Source organism: Ochlerotatus camptorhynchus, unplaced genomic scaffold, assembly GCF_037179485.1.
Source record: "Ochlerotatus camptorhynchus isolate MF236.1 unplaced genomic scaffold, CSIRO-AGI_Acam_v1.1 ptg000556l, whole genome shotgun sequence".
NCBI lineage: Eukaryota > Metazoa > Arthropoda > Insecta > Diptera > Culicidae > Ochlerotatus > Ochlerotatus camptorhynchus.
The window spans coordinates 634,786-658,855 of record NW_027041039.1 but is presented as its reverse complement, the minus strand read 5'-3'; the positions used below and the strand labels follow the sequence as shown (position 1 = coordinate 658,855).

At 39.4% G+C, this 24,070-nt stretch overlaps 2 protein-coding genes across 2 annotated transcripts in view; one reads left to right on the top strand and one right to left on the bottom strand.

The window, feature by feature from the left end:
• Positions 1-24,070, bottom strand: part of org-1 (optomotor-blind-related-gene-1) — a 259,354-nt gene that overhangs the window by 206,667 nt on the left and 28,617 nt on the right. The gene's annotated exons all lie outside the window — the stretch shown is intronic.
• The window catches only part of LOC135713470 (fatty acyl-CoA reductase wat-like), a 59,649-nt gene that overhangs the window by 32,119 nt on the left and 3,460 nt on the right, over positions 1-24,070 (top strand). The window contains exons 3-6 of the mRNA XM_065236595.1: positions 18,697-18,945; positions 19,007-19,446; positions 19,517-19,581; positions 19,648-19,936. Of these exons, the coding sequence (XP_065092667.1) occupies positions 18,697-18,945; positions 19,007-19,446; positions 19,517-19,581; positions 19,648-19,936 (1,043 nt within the window). The remainder of the gene's footprint in view (positions 1-18,696; positions 18,946-19,006; positions 19,447-19,516; positions 19,582-19,647; positions 19,937-24,070) is intronic.

The window sequence follows — 24,070 nt, the reverse complement described above, 5'->3', positions numbered from 1 at the left end:
TTGAGCTTGCCGCCGCGGATTTTCTCGCGTTTAATTGATAGTTGGGATATAGAACCAGCTTGTAAAGCAGTGTATAAGGTAGGAAAGTGATGGGAATCGTATTAAAATAGGCAATGAAATTAACATTGTATTTTTGAAGTGTGTTTGTGTACTGTTTCGAGAAGGTGTGCGTTGGGGACCCAAAACAAAGTTACAGTGCGCCTGAATTGAGATGGGCAGTTTTTTATAATAATAATGTAAAAACCCAGATTTTTGAGAGCTGTATGACAAGGTAAGTGCTTTATGATTTGGTGTATGGTATTTCCAGCTTTCACTGAGAGTCGGAATAGTTGCAAAATTAGGTGATTACAGCAGTGATTCTCAAACACACAGACACTCGCAAAAATGAGCTTGTATGTAGTGGAATTTTTCAACTTGACTTCCACCTTAATCTACTTAAGTCAACGTAGGTATTTGGAGGAAAATAATTACAACTAGCACTAGCACTATTGAAAACAAATAAAGAAGCATCAGTGTAAACAGCTTGGCGTGGTCGATAAAAGAAAACCTCATTCAAATTATTATTTGTTATCCCTTCTATAGTAACAATGTTAACAAAATCTGCCCTCCTAAATATCTATATCCTGCCCGTTAGAGACATCTTGGCGAGCCGAGATCTCGACTATTGCAATTTAATATATGTGTTTTTAAAACGGATAGATCTGAGGATTTAGTAGTTAGTGTCATCTTGTGTTCCCCCAAGTTGTTAGCTGCCCATCGGTGTACCCCCATGTTTGTCTTTTTCATCAGTTGGTCGCTTAGTTCGAGATCAAGAGCACATTGCTCTCCAAACCTTGTGTTCTCAATCCCTACCCTGCCATCCATTTGTTACAATTTGTTACCCCTAACCTCGAGATAGCCGCGAGTAATCGGCCCCCGCTTTACTAACGTTAGTCTTAAGAAATTTTGTAACCTAAACAATGAATATCGGCTCCGCAAAGCTACGGCAAATGAGCCTGGAAAAATAAACACATTAAAAAAAAAATATCTATATCCTTATCTGAACAACAGATTTTAAAACTTAATTAAAGTAGTATGTCTACTGCTGTTCAAATTTTTCTGGTTTGCTTAAGTCTAAACAGTAAAGGGTTGTGTCCTAGACACGACCGCAGTATGACGTAGAACCACTCAAAATTGATGTTTGTCATGCATTTTTGAGTATTATACTTATTATTATGAATGGGGCGGGGCAGAACGTATCTTTTGTGTATAATATGGAAAAAAAGGATGGACTTTGGATTTTAATCAAATTGCATGTATAAAGGTACCAGATATGTTTTACAGACAGTTGTTGGTAATTTACCAACATAATATCATCGGATGTATGTCTCCTCTTAAGCAATTGTTTTGAAAAATTTTGCTTTTGTTTTTACTTATAATTGAAGTTTGCTTAAAATTTATTTCCCGAAAAAAAAAGTGATCGTCAAATCCATGTCTTTTTTGAGTTGACGTTATAGACGGGGGGAGGGGGAGAGGGATGTTTTGCATATCCAAGTCGCATTCCTCATTACACACACTCGCCGTGATCCACCTTTATCCGCTGACTTCGTACTGCTTGCTGCAGGACCAAGTGCTACGCCGTCCGAAGCCGTAATGAGCAGAGGCACGACGACAGCCTGCGCTATTTTATATCTTTTCAGGTTCAAGCAGAATGATGTGCAACCGCACCTGAGAGGATTTCTCGCCGTTTTTATAAATGGGGCGGGGCAGAAAGTTTCTTTTGTGCAGAATATGTAAAAAATGATGGACTTTGGCTCTGCGTGTAAAAAAATGTTTTTACTTATAAGGGGCTGTTCATAAACTACGTAGGTGGAGTTTAAGGGAGGGGGGGGGTTGTCAATTATCCACAGCCCATACAAATTTTAAAAAAAATGTATTGACAATTGTCTACACAGGGGGTGGGGGGTCAAGAATCCCAAAAAACTGTGTACGTAGTTAATGAACAGCCCCTAATTGTGGTTTGCTTAAAATTTATTTCCCGGAAAAAAAAGTGACCCTCAAAGTTCATGTCTTTTTCCGGTTGTTGTTAAGCGGAGGGGGGGGGGAGGTTGTTTTTGAGGGGGGGAGGGGGTTTAACATACATAATTTTCCAAGTCTCATTCCTCATTGTGGTGGTCATGGTCACGCCGTGATCCTCCTTTAGCCGCTGTCTTGGTCCTGCTTGCTGCAGAACCTAGTGCCATGCCGTCCGAAGCGGTAATGAGCAGAGGCAGGAAAGCAGCGCTGTTTTATATCTTTTCAGGTTCAAGCAGAATGATGTGCAACCAAGTGGTATTCGTTTATGATGACTGGGTTTGGGGACAACGTTTAGTTTATGAAAACAGTGATCATTTGCGCATTTTTCAAAAGTTTTTTGATTAAAAATTGGAAAAGTTTTTATTTCAGCAGATTCGTTAAGTAATATCATAGAGGTAACTCTAAGACTAGAAGGTCCCGAAGAAATGTGCTCAACTTTTTGGCTCAGCTCTGGTACTATCTTCGGTCCCAAGCTAATCGATTCACTCCTCGAAACATAGGAAAATCCACTAACCCCTCATTTTATCTGTCAAACTTTCATAGCGAATCAAAACAAACATTATGTAGTACTAGAATTTCGTCTAGAATGGGGTACGTTAATCGTTTGCTTGGGACCTATAGGCTAGTCAAGTAGTGAGCCAATTTAAAATCGTTAGTTTCGTATTAATTGTTGGTAATTTCCAATCGATTGGCGTATTTGGATTTTAATTTCATCTATAAATGACAAAGTTACAAGCGTTCAAAACCTAACACTATTTCACCACACATATTTTTTGATTTGTACCCCAGTATAGTCGACAAAGACGTAGTTCTACGTCAAAAATTTTCTTTTGTGGTGATGTCAGCAGTTTTTTGTATATAATGTTTGATTTATCACGCGAATAAATTCATAATTTTTTTTGATATTTTAAAATTGAAATAGTTATGAAAATATGCTTTATAGATTATTAAATCAGGGTTTTGGATGATTATTAATTACAATATAATTTTAATATCAATGATCAATCCCATTATGGTAAACTTGTAATGCTTAACCATTTCTATCAAAACCTTAATAACTGCTGAATATGCAATATTCTGCCAAAATAAAATTGATTGGTTGATTAAAAAATCAAAACATCTAAGCGTAGTTGAAGATGCTAATTTCAAATACCAGACTAAAGGAGATGAAAGTATAGAATTGATAGTTCCGTTTAGAGTACGGCAGTGTGAAAATTGCATATAGAGAGTAGAATGCGAGCTAGGACAACTTTAGGAAGGTAAAAATTGGTTATCATCTCTCTTTACCAAACTCCCCCTTTGGAGAGGGATGGTGAGAGGGGTCACCGGTGCGCCAACCTTTTTCATTAGTTTCTTATTGTTCTTGCTGTCAGCAGATCACTAATGCTACGGTGCTACTTTAATCCATTGCCTTAATCATCGGAGGCCTGTCACCAGTATTATGTTTGTTTCTATCAAATCAATCTTCGGACATTGAATGGGGGAGCGAGAAGGAGATTTGAAACATGATTTTCGAAACAAATATTTCACTATTTTTTTAAACATGAACTAATTTCCATTGAACTTGATATCAGCAGTGTAATTACAAAATTATTGCCAAAATAACCATTCAAAAAAAACACACACACATAAAATACAAACTAAGCCCAAAGTTTATCAAATTCTTACTAATCTAAGGTTCGCGTCCAGGCAAAATATCCCGAACAGGTTGTCTACCTCGAGTTTTTAAATTGAAACTAAAGTTTTGACAAAAATTACTATAAAGAGATTTTTTTGGAAAATTTCCGGTTTTGTGGGTGTGCGATTATAGCAAATATCTGATGCGTTGTGAACGACCGTTGTTGACTTGAATTCAATGTAATACGTAGTTTTACATGATTTTAACCCTCAAGTATCTGAGAAACGTTTAGGTTTTTTTCTACACCGTGTTATTTAAATTCGAGCTGGGTACGCGGGTACCCCGTCACGAACAGTTAAATAATCACATATTGCAGCAGATTTCTAGCATGCTTCTACTACAGTTTTTAAGTAAATTTCAAATTCATTAGGTCATAAATAAACCCTCGACGTTCTAGATGAAAAAATCTCATTGCTATCTAGTATGCTCAAAACTTTGCTTCGTACTTGGAATGGTCGGAAATGTAATTGCAAACAGCTCGAATGATATTATCCATTAAATAAATGCAAATTGTATTTCTGGATAAATTGAGTCCCTATTCTGTATTTTAAAAATCACTCTGTGGTACATTGTATACTTTGGTGCGCGTTGGCTCAGTGTGTTTTAGCTATATACTCAAATACTTTTAACAAGACTTTAATTCTAATGATAAGGTTATGGGTTTAGTCTAAATTTAGAAAAACATGTATAAAAATCAAAGAAATATTTGAAGAAGTATTTGGTTAATTCCATATTTATACTGTTTGGGAGGAAATTATAAGAGTAGATATTAATTAAATAACATGAGAGTACACCTAATCAACCCTAGCTTCTCCCATGACTTCTTCAGTGTCTTATAGTCGTCTTGTCTAAAGCAAAATAACCGTTGTATAGAGTAGTATCGTGTAATGTCGAGTAGTGTCCCATGTTAATTAAAATCAAACTCAATGAACCATACAGGAAGCTCCTCCAAGCTAAACATGCTTATCGTGGCAACAAACAAAATTTTACGATAAACGGTAGACTGTTTTACCTTTAAAAAAAATGTCACAATAAGCGACCGAAACGTTGGGCAATGCATAACTAACCGTTTGGGTTAGGCTAGACTGAGCAAGCCATAAAAACAAAATCCTCCTGCTAACTCGTTGATAACTTGGTCCGTTTCCTTGATCAAGGAAAAAAACGTACAGACATGGCTTTTAAAGTTACAATCTACACCGATTGATGGCAAATTTTTGCTTCATACTAAATTGATGATTCCCTATGATTATTCCATGTTCCCCATGCTAGGGGCGGCTGATCTACGTCCGAGTGCCAGTGCAGGACTCTAAGCACAACTGTGCACCCTGGTCATCCGGAAAGTTAGGGGGTTGGTGTCAGGCCCTGCGAGCCAGCCGTAAAAAAGCATTGGAACGGAAAATCAGCAACAGAGGATTACGAACCGAGACCAACGGCAACGACCCAAGCGACGAAATAGGACTTGCGATTGGAAACTCGGCACGTGGAACTGTCGATCTCTCAATTTCATCGGGAGCACCCGAATACTCGCCAATCTACTGAAGGACCAAGGATTCGGCATCGTAGCGCTGCAGAAGGTGTGTTGGACAGGATCCATGGTGCGAACGTTTAGAGGTAATCATACCATCTACCAGAGTTGCGGCAACACACGCGAGTTGGGCACAGCTTTCATCGTGATGGGCGAAATGCAGAAGCGCATGATCGGTTGGTGGCCGATCGACGAAAGAATGTGTAGGTTGAGGATCAAGGGCCGATTCTTCAACTTTTGCATAATCAACGTGCACAGCCCTCACTCCGGAAGCACTGATTATGACAAGGACGCATTTTACGCGCAGCTCGACCGCGAGTTCGATCGCTGCCCAAGCCACGACGTCAAGATCATCATAGGAGACCTAAACGCTCAGGTAGACCAGGAGGAAGAATTCAGATCAACGATTGGAAAGTTCAGCGCCCACCAGCTGACGAACGGGAACGGCCTACGACTCATCGATTTCGCCGCCTCCAAGAACATGTTCATACGTAGCACCTTTTTCCAACACAGCCTCCTTTATCGTTACACCTGGAGATCACCACAGCAGACGGAATTGCAAATCGACCACGTTCTGATTGATAGACGGCACTTCTCCGACATTATCGACGTCAGGACCAGACGGGAGCGTCTTGACGGACGGACGTGAGGTGATTGAAAGGTGGAAGCAGCACTTCGATGCGCACCTTATTGGCGAGGAGAACGTAGGCACGGGAGACCAGCGCAATGGAGGAAACGACTACGTCAGTGCAGCAGAGGACAGAACTGACCCAACTCCCACGCTGAGGGAAGTTAAGGACTCCATTCAGCAGCTCAAAAACAACAAAGCAGCTGGTAAGGATGGTATCGCAGCCGAACTCATCAAGATGGGCCCAGAAAAGTTGGCCACCTGCCTGCACCGGGTGATAGCCAGGATCTGGGAAACAGAAAAGCTACCGGAGGAGTGGAAGGAGGGGGTAATCTGCCCCATTCACAAGAAAGGCGACCATTTGGAATGTGAGAACTTTAGAGCGATCACCATTTTGAATGCGCCCTACACAGTGCTATCCCAGATCATCTTCCGTCGTCTATCACCTAAAATGACAGAGTTCGTGGGAAGTTATCAATCATCGACGGCCGATCGACAACGGACCAGATCTTCAAATCCAGAAATGCCGTGAATCCCAATGCATCATTTCTTCATCGACTTTAAGGCGGCATACGACAGTATCAACCGCTCAGAGCTATGGAAAATCATGGACGAGAACGGCTTTCCTAGGAAGCTGATCAGACTGATCAAAGCAACGATGGACGGTGTGCAAAACTGCGTAAGGGTTTCGGGTGAACTATCCAGTTCATTCGAATCTCGCCGGGGACTGCGACAAGGTGACGGACTCTCATGCCTACTCTTCAACATCGCTCTAGAAGGTGTAATGCGACGAGCCGGGCTCAACAGCCGAGGTACGATTTTCACGAAGTCCGGTCAATTTGTGTGCTTTGCGACATGGACATTATCGCAAGAACATTTGGAACGGTGGCAGAACTATACACCCGCCTGAAACACGACGCAGCATAGGTCGGACTGGTGGTGAGTACGTCAAAAACAAAGTACATGCTAGTAGGCGGAACCGAACATGACAGGATTCGTCTAGTAATGTCACAATAGACGGGGATACTTTCGAGGTAGTGGAGGAATTCGTTTACCTTGGATCCTTACTGACGGCTGACAACAATGTGAGTCGTGAAATACGAAGGCGCATCATCAGTGGAAGTCGTGCCTACTACGGGCTCCAGAAGAAACTACGGTCAAAACAGATTCACCCCCGCACCAAATGTACCATGCACAGAACGCTAATAAGACCGGTGGTCCTCTATGGACACGAGACATGGACTATGCTCGAGGAGGACCTGCAAGCACTCGGAGTTTTCGAGCGACGTGTGCTAAGGACGATCTTCGGCGGTGTGCAGGAGAACGGTGAGTGGCGGCGAAGAATGAACCACGAGCTCGCTGCACTCTACGGCGAACCCAGCATCCAGAAGGTGGCCAAAGTCGGAAGGATGCGGTGGGCAGGGCATGTTGCAAGAATGCCGGACAACAACCCTGCAAAGTTGATGTTCGCTACTGATCCGGTTGGCACAAGAAGGCGTGGAGCGCAGAGAGCACGATGGGCGGACCAGGTATAGAGCGTGATCTAGCGAGCATTGGGCATGAGCGAGGATGGAGAACGGCAGCTGCAAACCGAGTATTGTGGCGTACTATTGTTGATTATGTCTTATCTTAAATGTGATGTTGTACAAATAAATGTATGTTTGTATTTGATAATAATAACGAGTTTTTAGGTTCTTACAACTCGTTTTTTCGAAATAATCTTTTTGCGCCAAATGAATTAGATTATTTTGCTTTTGAGGATCGATTCTGACATGATCAAGCACTGGTGAATATCAACGAATGCGTATTTGATGACGTATAATGAACTCATTTGTTCATTTTTCTCGTACGTAACAGTGAAGATTTTCAAAACAAATGCAATTCCTCTACACTGGGTTGAAGCGCTACCCCTTGCGTGTGGTGGTAAATGATAAAAACATACACTGAGTGGGGTACTTCCTTCTACAGGAGATTAGATTTAAGTTTACCTAACTTCTCAGTGAAAATGTGCCGAGGTTATATATATTCGGTAAGTTACGATGGTTTCTTCAGTCGAGTATTAGTACAAGACACTGAAGAAGCTTGCACATTGTAGACGAAATACGCGGATAAGCAAATAAGGTAGTGGATTTAAATGGAAATTACTAATCCTTTTCTCTTTCTTTATTAATAAATGTATTTGTCCCTGACTGCTAAGAAGTCACTGACAACAACAACTACATTAGAAACTGAAACACAATTAAAAATATTTAATTATAATTTTTCCTTCTCTTACAAATCTAACAAAATTATAACACATTTTGTTATCAACTTAAATGTTAACCAAATTTGTTATTTTTTGATGATTTTTTCACACTGGGACCCTTAACAAAACTACATCAAGATTTGTTATTAATAGCAGGAGTTGAAATAATGATGTCATAATTTAGTTACTCCATTTTAGTCACACGCATTAATTTCAAATCTAACTGATCTAATCTATTGTTATGCCCTTGAATGATGTGCGTCACCGGTGGGCCTACCTTTTTTATTAGTTTCTTATTTTCCTTGCTGACAGCAGATCACTCATGCTACGGTGCTACTTTAATCCATTGCCTTGATCATCGGAGGCCTGTCACCGGTATTATGTTTGTTTCTATCAAATCAATCTTCGGACAAACCTGTATGCCTCGGATGCAACCTTCAATGTTATTTATAGCACAAAATCTCAACTACATTCTAGTTTTTTTTTTTTTAGCAAAGTGCGTATATTTTTAATTTAATTCCGTTTCCCAAGCTCCCATTGCATTAGGAGGCATTATTTAGCCTGCCTGAAAGTCAAATGAACGCCAGCTTGACGCCACACGAAATTAATCCAATTCTGTATTTTACTATGCATTTAATTGCTGTAAGGGGAATCTTCCGATAACTTAGGAAAGACTTGCCATGCCCAACGCTACGGATTTGTATCACGGTCCAACCCAGAATGTTACCATACGTAGACCATAATCGAACTATATATATGCCCAAATGGTCAAATTATTAATTTGAGTGTTACCCCAAATATTTCGTTAAGCACTTTGAAGTGTACTTTTTATCATTGGCATAACTATAGAAAGTGTCTTTTTAATAATCGGGGTGGGGGGTGGGGGCTTGGGTAAATGTTTTATTAACTTGGTCACAAAGTATCACTGTGCTTGGCGCAAAATATACGAATGATTAAAGGTTTTTTTTAAAGCTGGATCCCGTTGAGACGTATACGTAAACGTGTCATAGGTGGCAAAGATGGGGAAACGATCCAAAAACGGTAATTATATTGAAAAATAGGTTAATGACTTCTTCAACGTCATTCAAGGTATTATCAGTTTAAGGTTAAAATTAAAGTATCACCGTCAACTGTATGCATATTTGTGATAAAAATAGATTCATGTTTAGCATAACACATTATCCGATCCAACGCCATGCAATCGGTATAGGGGAAATACCAGTTTTTTTTTTTTTTTTTTTGAACCGGTTGTGTTTGCAAATCCCCGAGGACAGGTGAGTTTTTGGAATTTGAATGAAATCGAAAAGAAAAATCAAATCCAGTTTTAAACCAGGTTGGCTGGCCTTGATCGTATTTTTAGAAAAAGCATCCCACAAAATTAGCTTGAATTGCTGGACCAAGCTGCATGGGACTCTGTGATGCAACAGCCTCAGTTTGTTTTTCCTTTATTTAACGTCGGTCTCTGATACGCAATTTAGTGCCAATCACCGACGGACATCGATTGCCATCCATTGACGTAAATCGCATGTGCAGGAAGGCAGCTTCCACACCTGCGTAGAATATCGCACCCATTCATCAACACACATGGGCCGGGACTTCCCTTCCGAAGGAAGACGTGACCAGAGATTTTGATGCCTCAGAAAAATCCCACCGACCTCGGCTGGGATTGAACCCAGACCCATTGGGGTGAGAAAGCAGTCACGCTTACCACTACACCACCGGCGCCGGCTAACAACAACCTCAGCTCGAATTTTATTATTGTATTACGAATGTATGTCCGAAGCACGGCAAATGAATCTGACTCATATTTGAGATGAACAGGTCTCTTAAATTTTCAAAAACATAGGTAACTCATAGAATGAGAAATTTTTTACTCAAACTATTAGTAAATGTCACTTATATATAAGTAAAATTTATTCAAATATGAGTGACATTTACTCATAATTGATTAAAAATTTACTCATTCTATGAGTGACTGAACGGGACACAAATATGAGTCAGGCTAATTAACGGTGTGAGAAATACACAAGATTCAACTTACAATATGATCATCATGAACAGCAAACAATAAATTTTAATATTGCATCCAAGAAGATGCACTTCAATCATGTCGAAAATCTCATGCAATTTTTATGGCCAAAAAAATAAACAAATTCATTAAAAGCAGCGTAATGTCAGTTCATGCACTGTATTAATGATAATGTTGTCCTTTTTTGCAAGTAATATTACACCATATTTTTGACACGATTAAAGTGCTGTATGGTAATTGGAGAACCAAACTTTGTTCGAAAATTTAGCTAGCATTAAAATTACACAAGTATTTAAAAAACAAAACCATCCGACGACCACTTTACAGAATCTGTTCATGCGGCCAAACATTGCAATTTATGCATGCTGTATATGCATATTTGTAATAGAATCTTTCATTTCATGGTTGGGCGTTGGTTGGGTCAGAAATCAAGTTTTCAATAAAACTAGCAAATGATCTTTTAATTCATATTCAGTACCGACTAAATCAGCAAAGTGATAATAATTGGCAAGTTTACGTTGTGCGGAAGAGTTTGTTAATTTTATTCAGAAATCATTGAAATCTTTCGGCTTCTTTTTGAATCTTGACAGCTCATTAAACAATATGTTTTAAAAATAAACCGAATTGATTGCCGAACACTTTGATGTTGAAAGTTCGGTTAAAAATGACGCGACACCTAATCAATTTCAACGAAAGAATACAATTTTTTTTCCATCAAGTGACTAGACAACAATAGTAGTCAGTGTACCAAGCCGTTTGAACAGTTTCTTTGGTTAGATCTGCGTCACCGAAAACCAAAATCCTGACAACGAAACCACATGCAACAGGCCCCACCCTCGCCCTTCTGCAACCAGGGCCATTAAACGTGGTCGATGCAAAGTATCATAAAACTGACAACAGAGTCCGAAAATAGCAGCAATCAAAACCAGTTATTATCGTGCGTCACAATTCGCAAAACATGCACATTTTAGTGTTGCTTTTAAAATAAAATAATATGCGCATTGCCAGGCTTTGGGTATGGTGACGCTCCATAACAAACTATTATTTTTTTTCCTAATTAGGCGGTCGGCGCACGATTAAAAAAAAAACGATCGAATCCGGTGGATTTGTATAGAGTGCGTCATTTATTCCCTTGGATCAGTTTTTTTATAAGGTTTGCACAGTTGTTCCGATTCTGAACAATAAGGAACAAAACATACCCTGTCCAAGGTAGTAAACCACATGTCTTTAGTAAATTTGGAATGAACTGAACTTATATGTGGTAGATATAGTAGCGCATGGACAAGGTCACTGCAGTGAAAGCATAGAGAACAGACTCCAACTTCAGACAGAAAGTTGTGTAATTGTTTATAAATGTAAATGATTACATGTTACATTTTTAGAGCTAATCAAAAGATGCCAGCACTATGTCTTACTTTCATAACAATTTACACAAGTTTATGAGTGAAGTTGGACGTCTTTTCTCTGTGGTTGTAGTCACTTGAACATATTTTAGTTCATTCGCAACTTGTCCTGGAAACAAATTGTAACTCATGACATTTAGCGTGAGAAGCATGTCATGCATTAATTTACATTCAGAATTCCGTAAAATGATGTATGAAGCTTTTGTAGGATATTAGCTACTCGGTTTTCTTCGCAGAACTGGAAAAACAAGATATGCGAGAATAATTTGTTGCCACCAGGGTCCAGAAATTACCACACTACATGTTTGACAGAACTTTTGTGAATAACTCAAATCTGTATATTGTATGCAAGATGAAGCAGAGCGAACAAAACACACCATTGTTTTTCAGTGAATGTAAATTACAACAAGTTTTGCCCGCTCTAGTTCGTCATGCGCAAGAAATACAGATTTGAGTTATTCACAAAATTCATGTCAAACATATAGCGTAGTAGTTACTGGATCCTCGAGGCAACAAATTATTCTCGCATATCTTGTTGTTTCGAGTTCGGCGAAGAAAACCAACTATTGACAAATGTGTAATTTTTGTAAATCCCAGACCAATTCGAAATGACTGCCATTGCACAGTCTTTGCTCATCTTCGCAGACATCTTCATCCGTCGGGTTTGATGATGATAAAAAATGATGATGATGGTCCCACCTCTTACCCCTACAAAGGTTTGAGCTGGATGATTTATATTTAAGATAATTAAATATGACATTTTAACCAGGTTAGTAAGCTAAATCGAACTGGTTACAGTTACAGAAATGTGGAAAAGCTCAGGCGTCCACCTCTTAGTTTGCCTTTTTGTTCACCAAAAATATCCATAAGTATGACAAGCAATCAATAGTTAATTAACAATCAACAAAGCATCCTATTACATTAGCAACCCCGCAATCTGATCCTATCATAATTTTCAGCAATGTAAGGAATGCTCACGATCCCCCAACATTTGCCAGGAAACTTACAACTAACTCAAGGTATCTTCCAACTTAGCTTCAGAGTTGCATTTTTTCCATCATCACCATCGTGGCGAACAAAGATAGTTTTTGCAGTGCTACAATAATTATTAAAAAGTCATTATGACAGCTATCCATACAAAATAATCCGTTAGAGATAACTTCGTCAAAAATATCACTCGATAACTGTTCAAAAGACAGTTTTAACGTGTGGAATGCAGTGTCTTTTAAATTCTGTAAGTGTTGTTGAAAGTTGGATATGCCTAGGCATAGAGCTGAACACATTTATTCCTTTAAAATATAATGAATTTTGTGAAGCACAAGTCAAGAAATGTGATGTTCTTATTTCAACCACGTTTCTAGTATTATATATATGAAAGTCACTTCCTCTTTCAATTCGATCACACAAATATCGAGTCAGCTAACCGTTAACTACTTTAAAAATTAACACCATAGTCAAATACAGTACTTTCCCGTTTGTGTCAGCCCCATCTGAAATTTTAGGCTGACAAAATCGGGAAATTTTCTTTTTCAATATTTTAACCATCAAAATGATTTCGAAATCAAGTTCAACCCTCGGTTTAACCACTATTTATCAACTATTAATGGAATTACTGATAAATGTTTACTATTCTTACAACAAAAGGTACACCAAACGTCTCGAAAAGTTTGCGTACGGTTTGTTGAGCTGGTACGTACTGTTCGGTTTCCTTAAATTCCGCTTGGTTTTCAGCGCTGCAACCAAGGCTGAACCTCCATATCTCAGTATCAACGCAAATACACTAGCCAGGAGCCGTCTCTTGCTACTGCTTGGTCCCGAGATGTTCGGTATGATTCTGGCTACCGCCTTCCCTGGCTTCTCGTAGGCGTATTCTACGTGGCTATTGAAGCCAAACGGTCGTCGACCATCACTCCCAGGCAGCGAATCCAAACACCTACACTCATAAAATAAATCACATAATCAGTGGAAAATATCCATGTGAATTTCACATAACTTTCATGTGATCCCATAATTGGAAATTGCACCACTAAATCACATGAACGTTATGTGTCCAATGAAATCTATATGATTTCTCATATAGAATTTCTAATGCTATGTGATATTCAGGTAAAAATCATTGTTTTTGTTTTTGGAAAAATACTATGTGCGTTCCTAATTGAAACTAAGTGAAAACTTTTTTCAGTGTAAAGCAACCAACGATACACACGCTAACTTGAAAGTACCCATTAATGGTTGAAAAAGACCCATTTTGAAGAAAAGTGGCTTAACTCATTAAATGAGTAATTTTTTTTTACCCATTAATGAGTATCTGTTATGAGTAATTGTTAATCATTAATGGGTAACAGATACTCATTAATGGGTAAAATTGTTTAATCATTAATGAGTTAAGCCACTTTTCTTCAAAATGGGTCTTTTTTTACTCATTAATGAGTACTTTCAAGTTAGCGTGCAGACAAAACGCTTGCTACGACTACTAAAGCCCTACAATAAAAGTATGGACGACTGTCACCATAAAACTGAAAAAAAGCTGCTCCAATCGAGCAAAGCGGTGCATTTTGACGGTTCGATTGGAACAACTTTTAACAGACGTCCATACTTTTACTGTAGGGCTTTAACGACTACCACGACAAAAGGTCGGCGCACAATGGATACGTTTTCAGGTTTTTTGACAGTTAGCCCATGCCCATGCCCATGTCTAAAAACCCGAAAACGTATGCATGGTGCGCCAGCCTAAACTCTCACTGCAACACAGCTCGATCGGAGTGGTAGAAGGATAATGATATATTGCTTGCCTGCTTTGTTGCAATATACACGGATGAGGACATAGCTTGATCTGAATCGAGAAAAGACATAACAAAAAAAAATCCCATTAACACACGTGTATCATCTTCGGCTTTACTTCGCGAAGCAGCTTGCCAACAATTTGCTCGTTTCCTTCTACCGCCCCGAATAAGCTGTGTCGCACGGGCTGCTTGTCATGAAAAAGAAGGAAGAAGATTATATCATTATTGCTTTCCACTTCTGACATAGCGTTATCATTCGGTTTGTTGATCGCTTGTCATTTTGTCATTTGGAGATATTTTTGATTCCTTGCTCCCAGGCATTTCAACACGCACTTCTAGTTTATTGCGTGCTCTCCAACGGTAATTTCTGACCGCTGCAGCGCTTCAAAGTTACTGATCAATACCACTTCGCTTTTGTTGTGGGCTATCTGCAGCTTCGCTCCATGCATTAGGTTTCCAATCATGTCGACAGCCTCAGTTGACAACATTTCCAACTTTTCCAGCGTCTTGCCTGTAACCGTAAGACGACGTTGTCCGCAAATCCAACGATCTTTCACTCGTTTGAGTAGCTGCAGCGTTAGACCGCCGTTTTAAATCACGTTCCAGAGCGTTGGACCAAGGATGGAGCCTTGTGCAATTTCCATCTTGATCCTAATCGATCTCTGTCCCATATTTGGCTCATAGATCAAAACCCGGTTCTGGAAGTAGCGTCGGCCTCCCAGCTGGACCCGTTGAACGCATTCTTGACGTCGATCGTTATCACGGCGTAATATCGATCTCCTCTCCACAACTCGACAACTGCCCGAATTGCATCCTTTTTTGCTCTTCCTTTTCGAAATACGAACTGCCTCTCCGACAATCCTTGCTTACTCTCCATGCATTTCGTCAGCCTGTTTAGGATGATCCTCTCCAAGAGTTTTCCGAGTGTATCCAGCAGGCACTGCTAGGAGTTGCTCGTTGGTGACTTTGTCGTTATCTCCCTCTTCGTCTTCGTACGATGCAGGTGGCCAGGTCGTTGGATCGTGCTTAGAGAAAAGTCCTTCCACGATGACTTTCAGGTTCTCTAAGCAAATTTCAGTGGGCATGACTTGACATCTAACGTTCGTCATCACGACACGGTGTGCATCGTTGGCAGCAGCGTCTCGACCCAGCTCCTTTTGACAGTTTGACTTGCTCTTCTTTATCTCTCGTTTATGTGCTCGGAACATTCCTCTACGTTCCTCTCTCTCTGCTTCTGTTCTTGCTCTCTGAACACGTCCTCTGGCTCTGAGACAACTAGCGCGGAGGGTGCTAATTGCCTCGTTGCAGCAGTAAGCTGGAGCTCCAGTTTCCTCGGGATGGTCGTGTCACATGCTTTCCCTAATGATTCTGCCACAGGATTCCGTTGGCCGATGCCATATCAGATTGCCTTATGGTCACTATTGGTATATCCTTCACACACTCTCCAATTCATGTTTCCACCAGCGATGGACTGCAGTCCGCATAAAGTGACGTCGATAATGGATTCCCGGCCATCTATGCGAAAAGTGCTGGTGGTGCCTTTATTGAACAGCCTTACTTCCAGCTTCGCCAGAGCTTCCAGCAGAATGTGGTCTCTTGCGTTGGTACATCAGTTTCCCCCACTCCACTGCCTAAGCATTGAAGTCTCCTCCGATGACTACCGGTCTTCGTCCCATCAGCTCTTCGGTTAGTTCAACCAGTGTGTCTCGTGAAACTGCTCCATCGCCCATCGGGTGCGTAGCAACTGCATATGAATATTCCGTTAATTTTGGCGATCACGAAACCTTCTGCTTGAATGGGGTATCTGTCCATAACTTATATTGCAGCCATCCCAGGTCTATCCGCTTCCTACCCGAGCAAAGTTAGAGATCAAATTGAAATCAGAATTTGTTGCTATGATGTAAGTTATTTTGAATACTCTATTTGATCTCATTTTGGTCAAAAATGAGAGCAAAATTTTACACTGTTGAATCAAACGGAAAACTAATCCTGCTTTCAATGAAATCAATTTGATTACTGATTTTGCATTCATAATGTTTGACTGAATACGGGTCTGGCGTAAATGGTTAGCATCCAAGCTTCTCACGCTGAAAGACTTGAGCTCAAATGTCACCTCGGGCTGGTTACGAATGACCTAAAATGTGTTAAACAAAACAAATAAACAATAATCGTTAGTTCAACGACAGATGAGCTTAAATTAAATTTTAAACAAGACGTTAACAGCAGAACTTCAAGTTAAGTTGCTTTCATTTAAAATTTCTTGACTGCATAATGAAAGCACAATATGATATCAGACTAATGTCGTGACAATTGTAATCAAAATGAGTATTCATTATGATAGGAACTGCAAACTTTAGTATCGATTTGCTTTCATTTTGTTAACCAACTTTGCTCGGGTAGTTACCTTTATCGGGAGCGACTCGATACAGCCATAGAGGTAACTCTAAGACTAGAAGGTCCCGAAATAACGTGCTCAACTTTTTGGCTCAGCTCTGGTACTCTCTTCGGTCCCAAGCTAATCGATTCACCCCTCGAAACATAGGAAAAACCAATAACCCCTCACTTTATCTGTCAAACTTTCATAGCGAATCAAAACAAACATTGCGTAGTACTAGAATTTTGACTAGAATGGGGTGCGTTAATCGTTTGCTTGGGACCAATAGGCTAGTCAATTAGTGAGCCAATTTAAAATCGTTAGTTTCGTATTGATTGTTGATACAGCCGTGCATTGTCACAATAGTTGAGGTTTATTTGAGTTTCCTCAGTTATTGTTATGACAAAACAATTAAGTGTCATTTGGAGCGAAATGCTTAAAAATCAAAAAGTTCAGCAAAATCTTCAGGCTGACAAAGTCGAGGGAAAAAAAAGCCGACAAAATCGGGAAATCACTGTATACAATTCTTTGCTTCACCGGCAACCATTGTAAGGCGTCTAGCATCAAAGTTAAGGAAGTGAATCTATTACATCTCGATATCAAACGCATTATTGTATTCTGCAAGCGCTGTTATCTAAATATTTGTGTTTCATTGGCCAGAAATAAAATGGAAGGGCAAAAATCTAGATAAGGAGAGATTTGTACAGCTGTATTTTACTGGCAATAGTTAAATCTTTTTTAGTCGACATAGAATTTCATACTTCTCGGCCATTTTCCTGATGACATTGTCAATGTGAGAGTTGAACTTAAGTTTGTGATCAATAATCACGTCAAGATATTTAATGTCCCGAAAGCGATCAATGGTTTCATCATCAATTACACCAGAGACCTTCTCATTTACTCAATTACCATAAATTTAGTTTTACTTGTAGTCAATTACAACTGCTTATATTTCAAACAATTTACTTAGAGAATGCAAATCTTCATTCAAGTGTAAAATGGCATCATGTAAATCCTCAGCTGCAATTAATAATTCAGTACCATCTGCAAAAAGATTAATGTCGCAAAATCGTAAAACACGTCACAAGTCATTAATATACTTAATAAATAACAGGGGGCCTAATACACTTCCCTGGACACTGCAAGGTTTTTCCCCACGGGACTGGAAACATAATCATTTACAACAGTTCGTTGCTTACTGTCAGACAAATAGCTCTCAAACCATTTACATATATGCAGCTCTCGTTATTCCAAAGCGCTTGATTGATCTTAACAATAAGGGCCTAGAAATTGTTTCAAAAGCGTGTTTTAGTTTGAAAAAAAACAGCAACAAGCATATATTTCCGCTCCAGGCTATTTTTCCGCTTCGCCAAAGTCAAATTCAACGCGGTTTCACAAGAATGATCTTCCCGATATTCCGATTGTGCTGACTTGATTCAACTTCAACTTGAACTTGAACTCAACTTAAATTCAACTGACTTGATCAATTGACTTGCCCTGTCTAAACCCAGCTTTAGGCTGGAATGGCATAGATTTTTACTTGTTTACTTGTACCCAGACTTTTACACTGAGTGACTGAGCAACCGAAGAACCAGCAACGACGACACTGTCGAGTCAAGTAGCTGTATTTGCTAAATTCATAGAGGACATTGCCCCAGGTGGGATGGAAGTGTGTGACCTTCAAAATTTCACATGCGATTACTGCTTCACCACCAATTTGTTTGCATCCTCAGCGAAGCGCATTAGAATTTAAAAAAAAGCCTCATCGTGCACATATGCCCTTCACATAAGCTGTTACCCTATTTCTCGATAACTTTCTTTAACAGCATGGATACTTCCAATTGGTAATTACGGTTCATATTAATTCACTACCTCTAGATCATCTAACTTGAGATCTATCTTGACAGCTACTGGTATCACTTGAATATTCATATGCTCTCAGAATTAACCAAACATCCATGTTTACCATTCGTCAGGTTTTCACCAAACTCAAAAAGAAATCCCCAACCTTCACAGACCGTATCAAGGTCATCGAAGGCAACCTGGAGAAGGAAAGGCTCGATCTGTCGGCTGCGAGTGTAGAATACTTGCAAGAGAACGTCCAGGTAATCCTGCACATCGCTGCAACCGTCAAGTTTGATGAAGAAATTATCAAAGCTCTTGGCATCAATCTGGGCGGCACCAGAGAAGTGCTCGAAGTTGCCAGAGAGGCAAAGAAGCTAGAGGTAAGTTATCAGCGTGGTTCGAAGCTTTCTAACGAATCGTAGATAAACCATTTGCTTGCAGAGTTTCATCTACGTCTCAACGGCTTACTCGAACAGCTATCAGGATCACATCGAGGAACGCGTCTATCCGCTTGAGATGAGCCCGGAAAAAATTCTCGCAAATCTAGAAAATGACAAGATGAAGGAGGACGTCTTCAAGTACTCCCTGAAGTGGCCAAACACGTACACGTTCACTAAAGCCCTAGCTGAAGCTCTAACCCAGGGCTACCGACAGTACTTCCCAGTGGCAGTCGTCCGGCCTTCATGTGTCATGCCCGCGCTAGATGAGCCGATCCCCGGCTGGTGTGACAGTATATATGGTGTTAATGGTACATTTATCGGCTGGTACTATGGCTTGATTCGGACTTCCCAAATCGACTCACAAGTACAGATTGACACCGTTCCGGTGGACTACGTTAGTAATACCATCATCGCTTGCGGATGGAAAACCTATGCCACACGGTATGTGGATCGCTGTTAAAACATGACTGGGTTTGAAACATACCGTTAATATTTTTTCCTCTAAATACAGGGAGGAAGAGAAGGAAGTTATAGTGTACAACTGCATAAGTTCTGCGGATAACCCTCTGACGTTTGGTAAGTCAATCATTCTTGTATCTAGAGAGTATACTTGCTAAGCTTTCTTCTTTGATTCAACTGTAGATGAGCGGCGACTTGAGTGCAAGAAGGCCATTCAGAAGCACCCCCTGTTGACGGGCCTGTACACACCGTTCAGTGTGTGTACCTCCAGCGAAACGCTTTTCCGCATCTACTCGCTGTTCCTACACTACTTGCCGGCGTTCCTGATGGATACCGCGCTGCGGCTACGGGGCGAGAAACCACGACTAGTCAGCACCTACCAAAAGATCGACAAGGTAGTCGAAACGGTTAAAGTGTTCACCAATACCACGTTTTTCTTCGACAACGAGAACATGCGGGATCTCTACGTGCTGTAAGTAGATATTTTTTTTATTTGCGTAAAAAATGTATGATGCATCTTATACTGAAGTAGTGACGCCAATTAAGCCCCCCTCTTCCATAATTTTCAGTAGGGGCTATTTATAACTTGAACCCCCTTATCGAGAAATATGGTACTAACTTCATGTTGTTTCAGAGCATGTTTCGTCAAATATTATGAAACTATATAGGTTCCATCAATCACTAATCGATTAAAGAGTCCAAATGCATGCAGGTTCGCAGGGTTTTTCTGATTATTGGAAAGAATAAAAAAAATGTTTTATTTAGCTTAGGCATTCAACTATTTACGCTGTTAACTGTTTAACAAATTCAAAAACTCGGCCAACCTTCATGAATTTCAAAACTTCGGTTTATTTGTGATCGATTCTCACAGTTTCAGATAACTGCGATTATATATTTGAAGCAAAAAGAGCAAATCCTTTCAACAATCCTCTAAAAGATATGCTTTGGAATGTTTTTTTTTTTGTGTATTATAGTCACTTTTACGTATTTTAGATGATTCGTGACTTGTCCGGGGATTATATTTGTACTCGTGACCTTTAACGTGAGAGGCATGGATACTATACACTACGCCGGGCCCGTTCCCAGTTTTATAAAGTTTACTCATTTTTTTCGAGCAGCTTAATTCGAAGTGTTTCTGGTTAATTGACAATGTCATGTGGTATTGGGTCCAGAGTTGAAAAAATCATGAAAAAATCACCAGCATTCACTATGAAATGAATTTTTCATCCATAGTGAACTTTGATGAATTTTAGTGATTTTTTCAGCCCTGATTGGGTCATTACAAGAATACTGTTACGCATTTGACAACACATTTTGGCTGCTGGGTACATTATTTAAGACCTTTGGGGGTGATGTATCTGGCAGCAAGGCGAGCGAACGATCAATGAAAATTAAATGGTGTAATTTATGGTGGTCCTGAAAAGAACCGTTTTGTCGTGATGTTTGAGTCACCCACAAACCGACATGAAACTTAAACTTAAAGTTTGCTTAAAAATTTAGACCGGCCGATTCAAATGTGCAGCGATCCGATCTGTCAAAACCATAGAAAGATTTTATCTAGAATAAAAAAATTTGTCCAGAATAGATCAGACACGAACCAACTCATACATTTTGCACACGTGTTCGTGGCTTAGATAAATGTTTTCCGCGAACACGGGGACAGATGACAGTTGTGTGCTTTGAGCATAAATTTAAAGATAATTTCTATGCTGATTCATGTCGGTTGGTAGGTGGTTGAGTAATGCTGAGTTATTAGGGTGTTCAACACGGATGAAGATGGCGAGCTGTATGTTGTTTGGAACGAAGGTGACACGCTTGGCATAGATGGCCCACAGCGGCTCACGACGAGCAACTGAATCCGATCAGTAGCGGTGCGGCTTCTTCCTCCTTTTTCGGTGAATCGAGGGCTCTTGAGGGCAGCCTAGATAGCTAGCTGCTTGCGGGGAGCCTTTCGTTGTGTACTGGAAAAAAAATGTACAACGTCACGCGCCGGGGGTTCATTTAAAAAAAAAATACTCACTAACTCAAATACAGAGCAAAATATGATGTTGATGTCTTCGATAAAGTGGTTTGAAATAAAGTTTGACAACTTTGTCGAAAACATCAACTCATTATCTCGACACTGTGAAAAAAAACAAATTATACATCTCATTTTTAGGGGAATTAATCACAAAACTAATATCTGCAAAAGATGAAGCAGGTCACTTTTATCAATTTTGCTGAAGACAACACTTTAAATCCACGTTTGCACGATGCTATTAATTGAGAACGTGAAAATAGACATTTGAATCACTCCACAGTAAGATTTTTGTTTAAAAAAAAGTCAATTAAATTAATTCAATATCTCAAAATGCCGCTGAACATGATAGGATATTTCCCAAAAATGATTCATGCCGTGATCAGCCACCAAGGCATCAAATTCCTCATAAAAAGCTATCTATTAATGTGTAGCTATCCTATCATACCTAGCGGCGTTTTGAGATATTGAATTAAATTATTTGTATTAAACAAATTTCCCATTGTGGTACTGTGCCATGGTGGGGTTCCCATGAATAGGCTAAACAAAGGGGGGGTTTGTTTGTAACATTCTCGTTTAAAGGCGCCGACAAAGGCACCGACCTAGCTGCAGGCAATGAACAAAGCGCTCCAAAAGAAGTATACAACTGTTTATAGCGCGATCGACAATGAGGGATATAACCATAGAGGTATATAACTCTAAGACTAGAAGGTCCCGAAATAACGTGCTCAACTTTTTGGCTCAGCTCTGGTACTATCTTCGGTCCCAAGCTAATCGATTCACCCCTCGAAACATAGGAAAAACCAATAACCCCTCATTTTATCTGTCAAACTTTCATAGCGAATCAAAACAAACATTGCGTAGTACTAGAATTTCGACTAGAATAGGGTACGTTAATCGTTTGCTTGGGACCAATAGGCTACTAAGTGGTGAGCCAATTTAAAATCGTTAGTTTCATATTGATTGTTGATATAACTGCTGTTGAATCAAAAGTTGAAAGCAAACTGCTGTCCCAAAACTAATCTTAAGTCATGAATCCAATATCATCAATTGTTATTCGTATTTGATTATTATAATATCTGATCCGACACTTGATAATCTTACGGCTACATCCGGTTCTCATCATTCCGGAAAACTGGCTTTTAAAAAGTATAATCAGGCATTTAATTACATTGCACAGTGGTCCAGAATGCAAATTTAGGTGGAATGATATGTTTTGAGCCTGACACTGAAACTTTAGAATAAAAGTCTCTTCTACAAAGTTGTTCCTTATAGTTAGGCCCTCATTTTTGTGACAATGAATTCTAGGATGGTTCTTACTATCATTAAAATCAAAAATCTAACTTTTTTGTTTGAATAAATTAAGGTATACATTTTTCGGTTATAGCTGAGCTAATTTCAAGCAACTTTGTGCAAAACAACTTTTTTGTATCTCTTGGCCGATTTAGAGCTATTGGCCGATTTAGAGCTATTTTCTTGAATTGAGTTAGGGTGGCGCTAAAAAACAGTTATTTTGCTCTAGTTTGCTTATTTCAAATTTCTCAGCAAAGGTGTCTTCAAATTACTTTTAGATCTTTAGAAGGCGCAAATTTTTGCTGCAGAAAGTTTGTCATTGGATTTCCAGGAAATATTAGTTTTTTAGCACTTACATTTTTATTTAAAATTTCTCATGAAAGTCATCTTCTAAAAACTTTAAAAACTCTTTAAGACGAATGTTTTATAGCGAAATCTTCTTCTAATAAAAAAGATATACCCAAATATAGTAAAAAATAAAAATAAATTCAAATCGATTAATGTTATAATGTTATTGAGAATAATATACGTCCTTTCAAATACCGTAAAAAACTTTTTTTTTTGTTTGCCCCAACCAGAGATATTAACATTTGAAAAGTGCACATTTTTAGTATAAAAACGTCAACAACTCTTGATCGGCGAAAGATATTGACAAACTTTTTGCAGCAAAAATTTGTGCCTAATGATCTAAAAGTCATTTGAAGACACCTTTGCTGAGAAATTTGAAATAAGAAAACTAGAGCAAAATAGCTGTTTTGTTAGCGCCACCCTAACTCAATTCAAGAAAATAGTTCTAAATCGGCCAATTTAAGAGATACAAAAAAGTTTTACATAGTTGAAGATGCTAATTTCAAATAACAGACTGTAGTGGTAATTTTTATACGATAGATGGAGTAGATGAAAGCATAGAGTTGATAGTTCCGTTAGAGTACGGCAGTGTGAAGATTGTATATAGATATTAGACAAGCGAGCTAGGACAACTTTTAAGGAAGGTACAAATCGGTTTTTTCATCTCTCTTTACCAAACTCCCCCTTTGGAGAGGGATGGTGAGGGGTGTCCCCCCCCGCCACCACTGGCAAAAAGAGATGAAAACCGACCCGTTCAAGTACCAACTGTGTGTTTGAAACAGTTTTACCGATTTTTACCGCACTTCAATTGTTATTTGAAGGAAGGCATCCAGTCGTAGGTTTGGAAATTGCAACTATTGTTTACCCCTACCACGATATGTGCTCCTGTCATCGTCGACTTGACGATCTCGAGGGGACACGGGTGGGGTAGGTGTTGCTACTGTACCT